Below are 17,334 nucleotides of genomic sequence, written 5' to 3' on the forward strand. Positions count from 1 at the left end.
CACACACACACACACACCACACACACACACCACACACATGTCACACACACACACATCACACACACCCACACACACACACACCACACACACACCACACACATGTCACACACACACACACCCACACCCACACACCCCCCTACCTCCCTTCCTTGGAGGGAACATTGTAGGTCCTAAGTGCTGCAGTGGGACTCCCAGTAAGTGTAGGGTGGCAGGCACCTCTGTGGTTCTGATCAGTCTTTCCCTGATGAGAAGGGTGTGGCGTGCGTTTCTGTGTACCCGCTGGCAAGTTCTTTATGTTAAAGGCCTTAGCCTGTTTTTTTCATAGCAGGTATTGTTTTTGAGTTCTATGAATTATTGATATAACCTTACCTGATAATATTGTTTATATCTTCTCCCTAATATTTCATTTGCCTTTTTACCTTTTGTCTGCATAACCTAAAAACTCAGATTATGTAAATAAACATACCACTCTATTAAATTATAATTTTATTTTTACCTCAAATGGATCAAATTTAGGTACTTTAATAGCTGTAACTAACTTTAGTAGAGAATGTTCACATTTTAAAGTGGGCTGATGTGTAATTCAAGGGGAAACGAATTACTGTGTTTTTAGTTGTTACAGCATTCTGTAAGAATTCTGTCTCTGAGCTACAGCTCCCCTCATTGTGAATTTATGGATCACGGAGCAGTCATGAAAGTGTTAGGGGTACGATTCAGTGGGAGCGTGAGGGCCTGGGTTCAGGTCCCAGCACTGAAGGGGAACTTGTACTTGTGGTAGTGCCTGCTGATTCTTACACTTGAGAGTCCTTGCCATGCCCTGATACATGTCACCTTCTTTTCATTGTTAAGGAAGTGCACAGAGCATGTAGGAAAGTGATTAATTCAGGATTTGGGTAACTAACTTGTTCATTGATTTAGACTTTATTGGAAAGTAATCCTAAAAGGCCTGCCGAGATGCTCAGTGGGTAGCCGCATGCTGTTATGCCTGACCAATCCCTGGAGCCCACATACGGGCTTCCGCTGTCTGCACTCATACTATGACATACAACATATATACGTAAATAATGTTACAGGCCAACTGGTTATAAAATACGTATGAAAATATTCATAACTTTGTCAGTGAGAAATGGCAAAACTTCCATCCATGTTACTCCTGTGTGTGTTCCCTGCTGGTGTAGAATGAATCACCCAATATTACCAGCCCTTCCTATTGTCTCAGTTTGTGGGCATGGTCTGATTGGCTCTTCCATGCAGGGCTTGTGCCGTGGTATCTGGAATGGTAAGATCTCTGTGTGTGTGTGTGTGTTACAGGTACTGGATTTATAAGATTAACTCTTGTATTTTGTTGTTTGGCTGCAGCTCAAATCTAATCCCAGTGAGCACGAGGAGAAGGAAGCTGAGTCTCAGCTTGTAAAAGCTGACGAGATGCAGCGCCTGCGCTCCCAAGCGCTCGACGCCTTTGACGGTGCCGATTACACTGCTGCTATAACCTTCCTTGATAAGATTTTAGAGGTAAGTTTCTCAGGTCCTGCAGCCGATGACGAGTCTGGCACTGCTTTTTAGAGTAAGGCTCGTGTTAGAAACTTTGACTGCCAAACCAAGATAGGGTGCAGAGTGATCTTTGGGCTTTTAGCTCTTAAAAATTGGTTATATAAATGTGGAACTAAAGTTTTTTTTAGTAAATATTAGTACTTACCAGTGAGAATTACATCTTGTTGTTGTTTTGTTTTTTGAGACAGTCTTTCTATTTCTTTGTAGGTCTAGTTAACTCAAAACTCTCTATGTAGATAGACCAGGCTGGCTCAAACTCACAGAGATCTGCCTGCCTCTGCTCTTAGGAGAATACTATGTTAGACAATGGGTAAAAGACCCGTTACTTAAAGAGGAAGGAAAGATGGTGTTTGAAAACAAAGAGGAATACTTTCACAGTAAGAACCTTCTAAGGGAGAAGGCAGAGAGAGAACGCTACAACAGGGAGGGTTCTAGTAGGAAGCAGTAAGTTTAGGATTTCCTTGCCTCAGAAGGATTTCAGAAGAAAGCCTAAATGGAAATAATCAGTGTAATTACCATTTTCACAGCTCTTTAACTTAATATTGGCAGTAAACATGTGATATATAGATTCACTTGATAATTAAACAGTTATCTGTGTGTGTGTGATGATGTGTGTGTGTAGTTGTGTGTACTATGATGCCCTTGAAGAGGTCAAAGATTCATTCTGTGGCGTCAGCTCCCTTCTCCCATCTTTATGTGGGTTGTGGGGGTTAGACTCGTCCCTAGGCTTGTATGCAAGCATCTTACATACTAAAATATCTTGCTGGCTCTTACTTGATAATTTTATAGAAGAAATCATGTGATAGGACATAGAGGAATTCTGTTTGTTTGTTTATTTATTTATTTTGGGGTTTTTCAAGACAGGGTTTCTCTGTGGAGCCCTGGCTGTCCTGGAACTCACTCTGTAGACCAGGCTGGCCTCGAACTCAGAAATCCGCCTGCCTCTGCCTCCTAAGTGCTGGGATTAAAGGCGTGCGCCACCACTGCCCGGCTTATTTATTTTTTTTATGTATGTGAGTATAGTGTAGCAGTCTTGAGACACACCAGAAGAAGGCATTAGGTCCCATTACAGAGGGTTGTGAGCTACCATGTGGCTGCTGGGCACTGAACTCAAGACTTCTAGAAGAGCAGTCAGTGCTCTTAACCACGGAGCCATCTCACCAGCCCCTTTTTTCTTCTTTTAAACTAAGGATTTACTATCAAGGAAGGAAAGATGTAACATCTTAAAAATATTTAATGTAGTGATCAATGCATTGTCAGCATTTTTCTGAGACCCTAGGATGGTGTCTGGGGATATAGCTCAGGTGGTAGAGTTTGCCCAGCATTTGCAGTGCTCACAGTGTGAGGCTTGGCATTGGATTAGCTGGATCTGGGATCATAGGGCATGGGAGGCCAGCAGTATGCATGGTATCCTGCCTCAGCAAACAGGACAAGTCAAGACTTACAAAAAAGAACTCAGTTTTTATTAATTATATTGATTCTCTTCAAATGTTTGAGTGGGAATAATCTAATAGTGAATGCTGTAGGCTTTCTCTCTCCCCTCCCTCCCCCCTCCCCTCCTCCTCCTCCTCCTCCTCTTCCTCCTCTTCCTCTTCTCTCTCTTGAGAAAGGTTTCATCGTGCACTAAGCTTGGCTGGAACTCAGTGTCCCAATGCTATGTTTTTGATAGTCAGAGCTGTAAACTCTGTAGTCTGAGGATGAAGGCCTTCGCTGCATGTGCACCTCCTCCGCTGCTGAGAGTTTAAGACATACTCAAGAGATTATCACGCTCTATCGTCTCCCGGAAGTGTGTCAGGGTTCTTGACTCCATTTATAAAACAGTGACCAGATCACATGGACTGAGGGGTTTTGTGTGTATGAGTGTGTTCATGAATGTGTAGGGTGCAAGAGTCAATGTGTATAACTATGTGTCTTAAAGTCTAGTTCTTTTGTTTCTTAAGGTTTGTGTTTGGGATGCAGAACTGCGTGAACTGCGAGCAGAATGCTTCATAAAGGAAGGAGAGCCCAGGAAAGCCATCAGTGACTTAAAGGCTGCTTCAAAGCTGAAGAATGACAACACAGAGGCGTTTTACAAAATCAGCACACTCTACTACCAGCTAGGAGACCATGAGCTGTCTCTCAGGTCAGCTCCTTCACATCCATAGCTAGTCTTTCTAAGGTTTCATATCATGTTAATAGAAATTTTAAAGCTTTTAAAAATACCTATATCCACTCAAATATCCACTTGGGTTACCCCTAGGGTATTATGTATATATATAATATATACATCCTACAGTTAATCTTCCTGAAATAGTCTTACTAATATGAGGATGCTGTTTTACTTACTGAAGCTAAACTGGAGTATGCAATGCATAAGTCTGTGCCACTTTGATTACTGTGTCAGCATGTTTTCATCATTCCAAAGAAGAATTCTTTAATGATGATTTCTCTGCTTCATACAGAGAACTATTCAATAATTATCTTAACTTGGAATATTTCTCTTTTTAAAAATTATATGAGCAGTGAAGTTCGTGAATGTCTGAAACTTGACCAGGATCACAAGCGGTGTTTTGCACACTATAAGCAAGTGAAGAAACTTAACAAGCTGATTGAGTCGGCTGAAGAGCTGATCAGAGATGGCAGGTAAGAGCCTTTCCTTATCTGTCTGGTTAGGACCCAGATGCACTGAGCTTAGCAACACCACCAGGATTGTATACACACGTTGAAACCGGCGAGACCTCAGTAGCAGTAACTGCATAGCATCCTTACTAGCAGCCGTATGCTATTTCAGGTTTGTCGTCTTTTGTGCGTTAGGCACTGAACTATACACTGAGAGCAGAAATGTGACTGCAGTGTTTAGTCTTAAAGGTTTGTGTGGGAGGCATAGCGATCAATGCCAGTGCTGGCGTATAGAGCTGACAGCAAAGTGCTAGAGTGGAACTTAACAGGAGAAGCAGAAGAGCCCTTAACCCGGTCTGTAGCAGTGAAGGCCTGGAGTCAGAGAAAACCTCTGGAGTGAGGTGGTAGGTAGTTAAATTGTTCTCTTACAAGGTGCCAGCACTGGGGTGTAGGGCTTGATGGGCTGGGCCAGGACTGTTGAGAGAAGACTTTGCACACACTACTGCTTAGTAGAAGGTGGCCTCTGATACCCACACCCCTGTGACGCCTCTGTAGCTGTCAGGAGAATGCTTTACCCAATTTCCTCTAGTGTCTTGCAAACTCATGTCTTGGATCAAGATGTTGATTAATTCTATCACTACTGAAGCCCCTCTTAGGTTGCCTTTTATAGCCACAACTACTTCCCTGTCCCTAGCTATCCTTAGATTCTAGTAACAGTGACTATAGTCTTTGTTTCTATAGTTTTGCCATTTTAAAGAGTCTGAAAGAAATGGAAACAAAACCAATGTAAACGTTTGAGATGAGCCTCTATTCTCCAATCTAGGTTGGAGCGACAGCTCAGTGGCAGAGTGTGTGCTTTTGCTCTCCAGTGCTGCTCCCTGCCACCCACAGTGTGCGTGCGTGCGTGTGCGTGAGCAGTCTGTTTTGTGAACATTTTCTGGGGAGACGTGAACAAGTGTTTGCCAGTGACAGAGCACTTAGCTAGTTTGGTGAAGTAGCAAGTTTCCTGGAGTTAGAGGAGCATGGCTGGCCCTGAAGCAGCTCTACCGCTGGGTTCCCCTAAGAATGGAGAATGAGTTCCCATAGAGTCTCCACTGCCTGTGTGCCCTAGCCACATGCTTTAAACGGTTTTATTTAGTGGTGAGTATAGGCAAATACATGCCCTGGAGAATATGTCTGGGGCTTTTTCCACCCTGTGAGTTTTGGATTAACCTCAGGTTGTCATCAGTCTTGTTGACAAGTGTTGTCCACTGCTCTTTCCCCCAGCCCGTGCATGCTTTAGAGACTCTGTCTCTGTATTCAGCAGGTTTCTCTGGATTAAGGCTAGAGAGTTTATTTGAAGGCAGGTCTTGTGCTCTTTCCATTTACTGAGCCACACAGAGAAAGGAGAGGTGGTCTGCAGCTCTGGAAACAGTCTCCTGGTTACTCACTGGTTGCTTATTTCATAGATACACAGATGCAACCAGCAAATATGAATCAGTCATGAAAACAGAGCCCAGTGTTGCTGAGTACACAGTGCGCTCAAAGGAGAGGATCTGCCACTGCTTCTCTAAGGTAACAGCTGACGCTCCCAGGCAGGGGACAGCAGCCACATGGACGTAAAATTCGCATGCTTGTTCAGTGCACACACTACTGAGCCATTGCTCTGGTTCACAATGCTTGTTTTTAGTTTATTTTGGCACGGAGTCCTGAACTCAGGAGCTCGTGCTTGACAGGCAAGCACTACCACGGAGGCGCACCTCCAGGCCATCTTTGCTTTTCTTTCTTTTGCTTTTAGGATGAGAAGCCTGTGGAAGCCATTAGGATATGTTCTGAAGTTTTACAGATGGAGCCCGACAATGTGAATGCTCTGAAAGACCGAGCCGAGGCCTACTTAATAGAGGAAATGTACGATGAAGGTAACCCGGAGAGGACTTTGACCTGCGGTGTCTGACAGTTAAGTTGTATGACACCAGCACTTGAGAGGACTTTGACCTGCAGTGTTTAATGGTTAAATTGTATGACACAAGCACATGTCAGTTGCATTTTATTTTGAATACATTTATCTGCAGATGGCTAAGAATTTGAAAAATTGGTAATTATTCTGTCTTAGTGGATCATAATAGGTATAGCATCTGAAGTAAGAGAGAGTTTGATTGAAACCAGGTCAGTGGAATATGAAAATATGTATCGTATCATATACATACATACCTACCTACCTACCTACATACACAGCACACATACATATGTCTTGCAGGATGATTCTGTGAGCTCCCAGCTCTGCAATATTAGGGTACACTGAGCTAAGAGGCCTTCTTACTAGATGTTATGAGGACCTCAAAAATTGGCAATCCTGAAGCATACACAATAGTTGAAAGATGGAACACATTACATGTAACGTCTTTTACCACATTTCTAACAGTACTATATGAACATTTAATTAGGGTTTTTTCTTTTCTAATTTTTAAACTATTTGATGATTTCCCATGGATTTTAATCAGAATTAATCTCCCATTCTCTCCAACACACCACCCTCCTTATATCACTTTAACTTTTATTTTTAATAGTAGATTGGCCTTGCAGGACCATGTGCATGTGAGGTAGACTTGAATCATGTATTGTTTACTGTTTTAAAGATTACCTCCCATAGTGTGGAATCTGAGGAAATAAAACAAAAAATACATAGCTACTGTATGCTTGTGGGAAGTATTTTAGGTTATAATCAGTCCCTGTTTTTAATCATGTGCATACAGGAAACAACCAATAATTCTACACTTTTTATAGTAAGACAAATACGCACACTGTAATGTAATAAATACGACTTAGAAGACTTGGCGGATGGGGTTGGTAAGGTGGCTCAGTGGGTAGTGCCTGCTGCAAGCCTGCTGACCTGAATGCAGTTTGGGAGAGAACCACTGCAGGTGTTCCCTGGCCTCCCATGTGCTGTGTGGGGTACCTCCCCCAGGCCTCAATTTAAAGTGAAATAACAGTTTTTAATTTTAAGAATGAAAATGTGAGCTGGGCATTGGTGGTGCACACCAGTTAGTCCCAGTTCTCAGAAAGCAGAAGCAGGCGGATCTCTCTGAGTTCGAGTCCAGCCTGGTCTACAGAGCAAGTTCTAGGACAGCCAGGGCGACACAGAGATCATGTCTTTGGGGGGCGGGGGGGGGGGTTGAATGTAAATGTGTTTTAAATTAAAAATTTGTATGAATAGCAGGTGTGTGTATCTTGGAACACGTTGCTCTCATCCCTCGGAGAGTGCTTGTTCCAAGGCTAGGGTGGTAAGTGCTGTGGATGTTAGTTGTTATTAAACCTCACTGGTATTTGTGATAGTTTATGAACTAAGTTGGAAAAAATTCCCTGTAGCTGAATCACAATTATAGTATCCTATGATGCCACAAGGGTATAAATTAGCCAGCCTCTAGGTTAGCTGCTCACAGTGGCTTGTCTAGTGATACTGTTGGCTCATTCTCAGTGTAGAACAAGTTGCTAAAGTCTGTTAAGCTTGTCATTGTATCATTTGTTCAAGTTTCTTCTCACACTCTTTATACAGTTAACTGTTGCCAAGATAAATAAATGTTATCCAAAGAAATTTCTTTTTCTTTACTATTTTTCCACAAATAATAGAATTTGGTCTCAAAATCCTTTAATTTGTTTGTTTAGAATATGTGTGCCAAGCTTTCCTGACTAAGCCCAGTTTGGTAGAGCACACTGCACTTAGCCTGTAGTTGTACTCAGGGGCTAAGATGTGCTTCATGGAGGAAGAAAAGTGCAAAGGACCAACTGAGTTCTGGAGGACACTTCTAAGATTCTATAAACTGACACAGTGAATTTAGTTCTACAACTTGGCCTCATCAGAGACCCAGCACCCAGGGCTGTGACTGAAGGCCAGTTTCATTGTCTAGTCACACCTAGATTTCAGACTCCCAGGGATAGTGAGTCTATGAGTTTAGGAGAGAGTCTGTAAGTTTATTGGAACGTGTCTTACTTTCTTTGCGATGCAGTGCTCATTTAAGTCTTAGTGGCGGTGACTGCTCTGTATAATATTAAACTACTTTGAAGGAGGTGTGGGGAGACGACATGGGAGGGTGGACAAGTAAGGCAGCTACAGCGAGTTCTGTCAGACAGGAGCAGGAACCCCGGTCTCAATTAAGAATTAAGTTTAAACAAAATTATGAAAATGGTGCTCTTTAGGCTCTTAGAAGCAGCAGTGGGTGAGGGGCTGACAATGAGGACTTAGATCTGTGTTGGTAGAATAATAACGGCACTGAATAGTAATTTCCCCTAACAGCATTATTCTAAACATATCTTGACAGCCATTCAGGATTATGAAGCTGCTCAGGAGCACAACGAAAATGACCAGCAGATTCGGGAAGGCTTAGAGAAAGCCCAGCGGTTACTGAAGCAGTCACAGAAACGAGATTATTATAAAATCTTGGGAGTAAAAAGGTGAGTTGTTATAGCTTGCGTGCTGTATTTAATCAACTGCTTTAAAACTAACGTAGCTCTTTTTGTCTTAACCTGGTTCTCTTTGTTTACCCATGTTATTTCAGTCTTATTATTCTAACAAACTTTAGCATCATGATCTGTCTTCAGTATGTTACAGGCAGCTTTTTTATAAAGACTAGTAGAGCTCTAATAGAGAGGAGCTGGTGTGAAGGAAGGCTGGGCACCAATAGTTCCTATCCCCGACTCTTGGGACGAAAGATTAACAAGTAGACTTGCACTTTATTTTGGTTGGAGTGGGAAGGAAAATGAAGCCCTCCCCGGGCCTGAAGTCATAGTTGTACTGTTACAGTAAGGCCCGCTTTCCAGGGTGGAGGGAGGACCCAGGTTCAGCTCTCAGTACCTGTATGCATGGTAAGGCTCACAACCATCTCTAACTCCAGTTTTGACCTTCTCTTCTGCCTCACTGTCATTGCACACACATGATGGTCACACATGCAAGCAATATATACATAAAATAAAAATTGATATCTAAAACAACAGACCCAAATAGGCTGTCAGTTTTTGTAGTATTAAGTAAACTTAACCTAAAGTAAGGGGTTCAAAATAGAGTTTATGTACGTGTGTGTGTGTGCTTTATTCTGATTGACAGGGTCTCACTGTATAATCCTGACTGGCCTGAAGTCACAATGAAGATCTAGATGGCCTTAAACTCAGAGGGATTCTTGGGCCTCTCCTCTGTGTGCTTCTGGGATTAAAGCTTGCACTACCATCTCTGGTGTGAAAGTCTTTTTAATGCGCAGAAAAACCTAAATCATGGTAGTGTGGAGACTCAGAAAGTGACAGCTGTACAGACCTGTACTGTAGTCTAAGATGCTGAGTGAGGGTCTCAGGAAGCCTTGGGTTTTAGCTCAGTGGTAGTGGACTTGCCTTGCATACAGTTCTCAGTATTTGCCCCCACCCATCCCTATGGCCCAAAAAGGAAGGAAAAACAAAGTTGACTATCTAGAACAGTATGCTAAGTTTTTGATCTTTGACTTACATCTTTGGATTTTCTAAAAAAAGAAGGCTGTGTACAGTCAGGTCTCCCTCCCTCCCTCCCTCCCTCCTCTTTACACACACAGAGCTTATAGTATTTGTTTGCTGTGCTGTGCTGAACCTCAGGTTGATACATATGCAAGGCAAGCTCTCTACCACTGAGTTCTCAAACAGGTCTATCAGCACAGCTCTTGTGTTTTTTTTTTGTTTTTTTGTTTTTTTTTTTTTTTAATGAGAGGAAATTGGACCCTTTCTCTTCTACATGAGTTTGGGAATCCTCAGGTACATGGTGTAGTAAAAAGAATATTGAATGTGGAATACTTTTTTCTTGACAATTAACTAAATAATTTCCTCCATCCTTCAGAAATGCCAAAAAACAAGAAATCATTAAAGCATACCGAAAGTTAGCACTGCAGTGGCATCCAGATAATTTCCAGAATGAAGAAGAAAAGAAAAAAGCAGAGAAAAAGTTCATTGACATAGCAGCTGCTAAAGAAGTCCTCTCAGACCCAGGTACCTTTGCTCTTGAAGAGGTGCAGTGAGTGACTCTGCCTGTTCCCATCCCAGGCAGGGGCCAATGCTGTGTGGAGCGGCATGGGCGAGCTGGAGGGCTGTGGGTGCTGCTGTGGAGCGGCATGGGCGAGCTGGAGGGCTGTGGGTGCTGCTGAGCGCTTCAGTCTCACCAGCCGCTTCCTGCCTCAGAGTGGGAACTCTCAGAGAAATGGTGTAGTGGAAAGAATAGTGAATATGGAATATGTTTTCTTTCTTGAACAAGTTCCTCTCACTTCTTAGGTTTTTTATTTTTTATTTTTGCAATCATGTGAAAGAACAACACTGAACATAACACACATATTTCTTAGACTCCTGTTAGCTTTCTTGGTACTAAATTTCCAAGTGTCTCAGGAGCCTGATGAGGAACCCAGTATGTCAAGCTGCCTTACAAAAGAAGAGAGGAGCGTAGATCATCAACAGGGCCTGTTGTGCCTCCGTGGACGTTAGCAGCAGTCTTGCTCCAAGTCACGTGAACAGACATTCTGGTTGACAAGTATGAGAAGGAGACAGGCTAAGAATTCGTCCATACTGCTCTTCTCTGCCTTTGCTATGCATGGTGGTGGGCTTTCTAATTTCAGCTAGAAAGGTTCAACAATGAGGAAATCAAGTTTTGCGTCTTGAGCAAATCTTTTCTGTGTATCCATTTACAGCATTGAAATGCCTTTTGTCCCTAGTTGTACTCTAGTAAGCACTTTGTTATTGAACACAGTAGGTGCTGGTCTGCTTCTCAGATGCAAAGGGCATTGCAAATTGAAGTGCTGTGTACTGGTAGAGCAGAGCCAGGCTCCTTCTTAGGAATTTGGAGGTGTTAAATGCTTCCTGTCCCCTCCCATCAATCTTGAGAGTGCCTCATTGTGTTCTTCATGTGTCTATATTTCGGGAGGAAACAGCCTTATGGAATGTTGTGTTCCACCTGTTGGGCCAGATAGCTCCAGGAAGCTCCTTAGTTAGATTGTGGAGGGGACTCAGTGAGGCTCTTGCCTGATGGACTTCATTTGGGGGTAAGAGTTGTGACGAGCTGCTCTGTGAGTTGTCTTTGCAATTGCTTTCTTCGGGATGGGAATGAGAAGGTATGGATTTGAGTATTAAAGCCTCATACCCATACCTTAGATAATATGTGGGACTTAACTTGCTGTTTTCTTTTCTAGAAATGAGAAAGAAGTTTGATGACGGAGAAGATCCTCTTGATGCAGAGAGTCAACAAGGAGGTGGTGGCAACCCCTTCCACAGGAGTTGGAACTCATGGCAGGGGTTCAACCCCTTCAGCTCAGGCGGACCCTTCAGATTTAAGTTCCACTTCAATTAAACCAGCTCTTTTACTGCTCCTCTGCTTTATTATTATTTTTAACATTAAAAACAAATTTTGTTTGGGATTCTAATGGAAACAAAATGGAACAAATCTTTTAGTTTGTCCATGACCAAAGAGTTGTTTTAAAGAAAAACAGCTGTGCTTACTGTAGACTTAAGGTTGATGGGCCTGTCAAGGTGGGAAGCAAGGAGCTAACTGTATTTCTGATGAAGCAGCCTATACTTATTTGTGACTTCTGGGAGAAGTGGTCTGGGATACTTATCCTGTGGAGGTGTTGAAAAAAGCATTAAATAGACATTTATAACCCTGAGCAGACAGATTCTATGCAGGCTTGTGTATTAACCGTGAGGAGGAGCTGTGAGCTTTGATGGCTTGTGTCTCAGTATTCTTAAAGGAGTGTGGACAGCTGAGCTTCATTTTTGGAGGAACAGTTATGCTTAGACTTTGGTCAGTCCATTCACTTGCAAGTATTTCTGTACCAGTGTCCTCAGCTCTCACTGCAGGAGGGGAGAGACCATCTTCCAGGAAACTTACCAGCAGGTGGTAGGTTGTATGTCCAGGTATAGACTGGAAGTATTTTTGTTGTTATTTTATATCTATAGGAGAATACCAATTTCACTTGAATTTAATTGTTAAACTAAACAGAGTAAGTTAAAGTATATGAAAGAGGCTCTGTGGTTTTCTAGACAATACTGTTGAAAGTCAGTTTGAAATACTTTTTAAGAAAGTGAAGTTCCAAGTTGTTTGGTAGAAATTCCCTGTCACAAAATTGGTTAGAAGTGGAAAGTTGCTCTGTCAACATGGGCAGAGCATTATGGTTGCCTCTCGAGCAAGCAGTGCGGTGAGGTGAGGCAGCGTCTCCTGCTCTCACACATTTGTCCAGCTGTCTCTGTTGTATTGCTTGCTGGGTTTTGGACTGGCTGTTCCCTGGCTGTTTATTCTGTGAGAAGAAAGTAGAGGCTTGCAAATCGATTCAACTCTGGCTGTGTACCTTCTATCATTCACTTAATAAGATGGCACTTCCTCCTGAGACATTCCCGTCGTCCCTCTTACTTTAAAGCAGATACTTAAGAAATGTACTAGTCAGTATTTGTATACTGTATAATTTTTGCCTTAAAAATCTGTTGCTAAATCAAGAATATTGAATATTTGTGGAACTACTGATGCTGTATTGAAAACTTAGAAGAATTACTCTGGTAAGAATTATTGCCTCTATTCTAGAAAAAAATTTTTTTAAACATTGTGAGATATTTTAAGCATAAAGGTCTAATATATTGCTTTTATGAAATTAAACATTTTAGTTAATTGTGGGAAGGAAGCATGAATGTAGCAGCCAAGCACAAATCATTTTGTTAACCTATAGTCATATCATCTTGAGCAGATATAGAAAAAGATTTTGTTAACTGCAAGAACATGAATTACATAAGTTGAGTTGGGCAAAACATTTTAGTGCTTTTTGCCTCTACTTAGGAGCCTATTTCTTACCAAAACACTTAACAATGCATTTCAAAATACCTTTCAGCTTTCATTTTGCTTCAGTGTCTCACAGTTCAAGGCAGGCAAGAAAACTCAGCTTTTATCCTAGCAGTAGAGACAGGCAGAGGCAGGTGGATTCCTAAGAGTTTGAGCCAGCTTGGTTTACATAGTGAGTTCCATGCCAGGGCCTCCACCAAAATATTAAATCAGTTCAAGCCAGTGTGAAACATTGAATGAAAAATAAAAAAGCATTTTTGTGTGTTTTTCAGATCTTAGTAATCTTATGTTAACTACTTACCTGACGTCTTTCAGTCTGACTCCTTTTGTGACGTCACTGACAGTTGTGAACTGGAGTGACGGCACCTCTGTGCTTTGGTAACTACTTACCTGACGTCTTTCAGTCTGACTCCTTTTGTGATGTCACTGACAGTTGTGAACTGGAGTGACGGCACCTCTGTGCTTTGCAAAGCCCAGTGTTCACCAGCAGAACAAAGGAGGCATCACGGTGCTTATACTCCCACTTAGAGCGATGTCAGCTGCCCTTAGTGTGGGCTGAAGGTGGGCTGCCTGGACACATGTCCCAGATCTAGCTGCCTCCTAACTTGCTTCCCGGAGAGGTTTTCTTTTCTCTTTTTCCTACTTGTAACAACCCAAAGTAACTGAGGATTAGGCTTTGTCATTGCAAATTTTGGTGCCAAAGGCAGATGCCACAGGAGGTTAGTGAAGTAGCCCTCCTGTGCTCATTAGTGAGGTAGGGGTCCAGCCTGCCCCAGGCGAGTCACAGCGTCAGAACAGTGGTTTCTGCTACCTGCCTGACATTGGAAGGCAGACACTGTGGAACCACATTACTGAAAAAGCATTCTCTGCCTTTGTCTTTCCCCTGTTTGCAGAGCTACTTCCACATTCCAATTTCTCTGTTTAGGAACTGCAGGTAACCTGTGTAGTAATTCTGGGAAAAATATAATCAAAGTTCACTTTGGCTGAACTCCGTTGTGTTCATAGACGTCCCCTCCCCTGTGGTGAGCTTCCTAAGTGCGGTGTCACTGGGCTGTGTCCAGTGCTTATCGCTCAGGAAGAAGGAAAGGAACCTGTTGTGGGGCCACGGGGGCCGCTCCGCCACTCCTTTTATTTCTCAGCTCTAAAACTTTACTCTTTCTTACTGTGAATAGAAGAAAACCTGAAAACCATCTCAGTGGTTTATTAATGTGAATTGGATGTAACGTCTTAAGTTAAAAATGTAGTGTTAAAAGTCTGTTTTTAAATAGCAGCATACAGATTTGTCACTGATGAATGGAATTAAAATTCTTTTTTTTTTTTTAAACATAAGCAGACATGGTGGCTCATGCCTGTAATCCCAGAATGTGGGGCTGCAATAGCATGTCACTGTGACTTAAGGCCCCATTTCAAAAATACCAAACTTAAACACATCCCCAAAATGAGTGTGAGAGAGGATTACAGATAACTAAGTAAAAAATGTCAGTGGTCACCATTATCTATTCCTGGGTCAGAAGCTGGCATGGGCCATGAAGACGGCAAGCTGTACTAGGTAGCTGTGACTCTGCAGGCCCTGTGGGTGCCGACCTGCCTTACAGATACGTCCGTGGGTAAGTGGGGAGTGAGGATGGTTTTCTTGACTGCACTTGACTTTGCCGTAGGAGGAGGGAGGGGAAATGGTAATCGCTAAGAGCTCATCTTTCCCAGATCGCATTGTTTCTCTTCTATTAGTGGCAGGGTTGATTCTGTAATGTCAAATGATGTTCAAGGGAGGTACTTTTTTTTTTTTTTAAAAACAGATGATCTCATTTGCTGAATGATTTAAGAGTAAAATTTAGCCACTGCGTGGCTTTGTGTATAGTAACAACAGGTTTTATTGCACTATCTATGGTTGAAATACCTGTGCAAAGAAATGCAGGGCACAGGGGAGGTAAAAATTAAAGATGTTTGATACGTTAAATTATTACTCTTAAGTTTATATTTGTTTTAAATGGGACACATCTTACTTAATCCATCTCAATTTAGTGTTTTAATAAAAAAGGAACTAAAATTATTTCAACTTGGGCTTACATGTGTCAATATGGGCAATATGAATATGGGCAATATTTTTATGCCCGTGTATTTTCACATTTAATAAAAATATTTATGGTCATATCCACTACTTGCTTGCTTCTTATTCATGTTTAGCCTTTGACTTAAAAATTTAAGAAAGTCCATCTTAGAAGTCTGTTTCTACCTTTATTTCACACAGCATCAGGGACAGAGTTGATGAAGGGCTTTCCTTTATGTGAGTTTGCCAGGAAGAGCAGAGAACACCATGCCCTAGAAAAGTGGGACTTAAACTAGGTTATTCCTTCATTTTCATTCTGAAGTGTAACAGGTGGCTTCATGTGACCTCACGGTTCACCTGTGTCATGGTTACAGGAAGGGCATGCATGGTGTCATAGCTTCTGGAAACAAAAAAGGCACTTTTACTAATTTCAGTTATCTATTTTATATTGAAGGAAAAACAAAATACTTAAATTTATATAGAACTTTTACAGAAAGGTTAGAAACTTCCGAATCCATAGTGGTCGTGTTAATACCATGACAGCAGAGAAGTCAGCAGGTAAATGAGGCCGGCGCTGCCTGACAGAGAAACAGAGGGGACGTAGTATTCTTTCCCAGAGCCTCTGGCTCTCCCTCAGCAGACACAGATACACAGACACACAGACACACACACACACACACACACACACACACACGCTCCTGTTAGTGCTCGCCCTCAGTTCTGGGCTTCCCAGGCATCCTAAGGCTTACAGTTTAAACCTCAGCAACTGTTTTTCTCTCCTTTTGAGCAAATCCTTGTGTGGGAGGGAGCTGGGTGCATAGCAAACAGACTCTCAGCATCTTAGCATGCACACTTCCTGCTTTTGTCTGCTTTATGCCATGGCCCTAAAGAATCAAAACCCAAGGAGGTTCAGTGACCTCCTTTTGGAAATCCCTCTCTCACTGGAAATGTTCTAGTTCCTCACTTCTCTTCAGTTTCTTTCTTTTTTCCATTTTGTAATCATTCTTTCAAAAAGCCTGCCTCTGCTCCCTGAGAGTCTGATGATGGAGCTCAAGCCACCATCCCAGCTTCATCTTTGGTCATAAACAACTAAGCTGTGAAAGTCGTTTGCTTTCAAACTCTCTATATTTACTGGAGCTTTGCTTTCACTTAAATCCACTACAGTAAGAGTGGTGGAGATAAAGGCTGGGGCAGCACCAGAGTTCTCGCTTCTGCGCACGGGGTCGTCAGTACCTTTGAGTCCAGCACTCTGGTGCGTTAGTCTATGTTGTTGTTGTTCTGGAGTGTCAGTGGATGTTGTTGGGTTTTTTAAAAGACGGGGTTTCTTGGTAAATCCCTGGCTCACCTGGAATTCATTCGGTAGACCAGACTGGCCTTGACCTCAGAGATCTACCTGTCTAGGACTCCAGAGTGCTGGGTATAAAGGCATGCACCACCACCACCGCCTGGCTGTATTCACGTTTTAATTTTCAGCCTGGGTAAATGTGTCATACTGTTCTTTAGGGCTGGAGAAAGTAGAAATTACTCAGTTACAGAATGTAAAGGTTCTCTGTTGTCTCCCCAGCCCCCCCCCAACCCCCCAGGAAACACCATAACTAAGCAACCCTTGTCTTACCTTTCCACATCACTGCTCATCACTGCAGAAAGTCAGGACAAGAGCTCAGACAGGGCAGGAACCTGGAGGCAGGAGTTGACGTAGAGACTATAGCATGCTGCTTATTGGCTTCCGCAGCCTGCTTTCTTGTAGAAGATCAGCCCAGGGATGGCACTACCCACAATGGGCTGGGCCCTTCCCCATCAAGCAACAATTTTAAAAAATGCCCTACAGGCTTGTCTACAGCATAATTTTATGGAGGTATTTTCTCAGTTGAAGCTCCATCCTCTCAGATAACTTTAGCTTTTGTCAAGTTGACATAAAAGTATCCAGTACAATTGACCCCTTATCAATTTGACATACAAGCACATCACTGTAAAGCCACTACCTTTTTTGTTCACTTCCAAGATCACACATTAATGCAAACATCACAATATAAAACATTTTATAATCTTACAAATTCAGACACTTTAAAAATTCAGTCTTAAAAAAAATCCAGTCTTAAAATCATAAGTCTTTCAAGTTAGGCCCCTATAATGTTAAAAAAAAAAAATCTTATTTCAAGAGGGAAGAACCAGGGCAGAGTCGTAGTCAGATCAAAGTAAGCCACAACTCGGCCTGTATAACTAACCCAGTGCCCAGTGTTCACTCGTGATCTTGTAAGACACAACTCCACCTGTATAACTAACCCANTGCCCAGTGTCCACTCGTGATCTTGTAAGACACAACTCGGCCTGTATAACTAAC

At 42.3% G+C, this 17,334-nt stretch overlaps 1 protein-coding gene across 1 annotated transcript in view; it reads left to right on the forward strand.

The window, feature by feature from the left end:
• The window catches only part of Dnajc3 (DnaJ heat shock protein family (Hsp40) member C3), a 38,006-nt gene extending 22,909 nt beyond the window's left edge, over positions 1-15,097 (forward strand). Inside the window, exons 5-12 of the mRNA XM_021181622.2 lie at positions 1,360-1,512; positions 3,492-3,673; positions 4,054-4,173; positions 5,598-5,703; positions 5,927-6,047; positions 8,445-8,577; positions 9,977-10,125; positions 11,313-15,097. Coding sequence (XP_021037281.1) covers positions 1,360-1,512; positions 3,492-3,673; positions 4,054-4,173; positions 5,598-5,703; positions 5,927-6,047; positions 8,445-8,577; positions 9,977-10,125; positions 11,313-11,470 — 1,122 coding nt within the window. The 3' untranslated portion in view covers positions 11,471-15,097. The remainder of the gene's footprint in view (positions 1-1,359; positions 1,513-3,491; positions 3,674-4,053; positions 4,174-5,597; positions 5,704-5,926; positions 6,048-8,444; positions 8,578-9,976; positions 10,126-11,312) is intronic.
• Positions 15,098-17,334: the final 2,237 nt, after the last annotated feature.

This window comes from Mus caroli, chromosome 14 (genome assembly GCF_900094665.2).
Source record: "Mus caroli chromosome 14, CAROLI_EIJ_v1.1, whole genome shotgun sequence".
In the NCBI taxonomy this organism is placed as follows: Eukaryota; Metazoa; Chordata; class Mammalia; order Rodentia; family Muridae; genus Mus; species Mus caroli.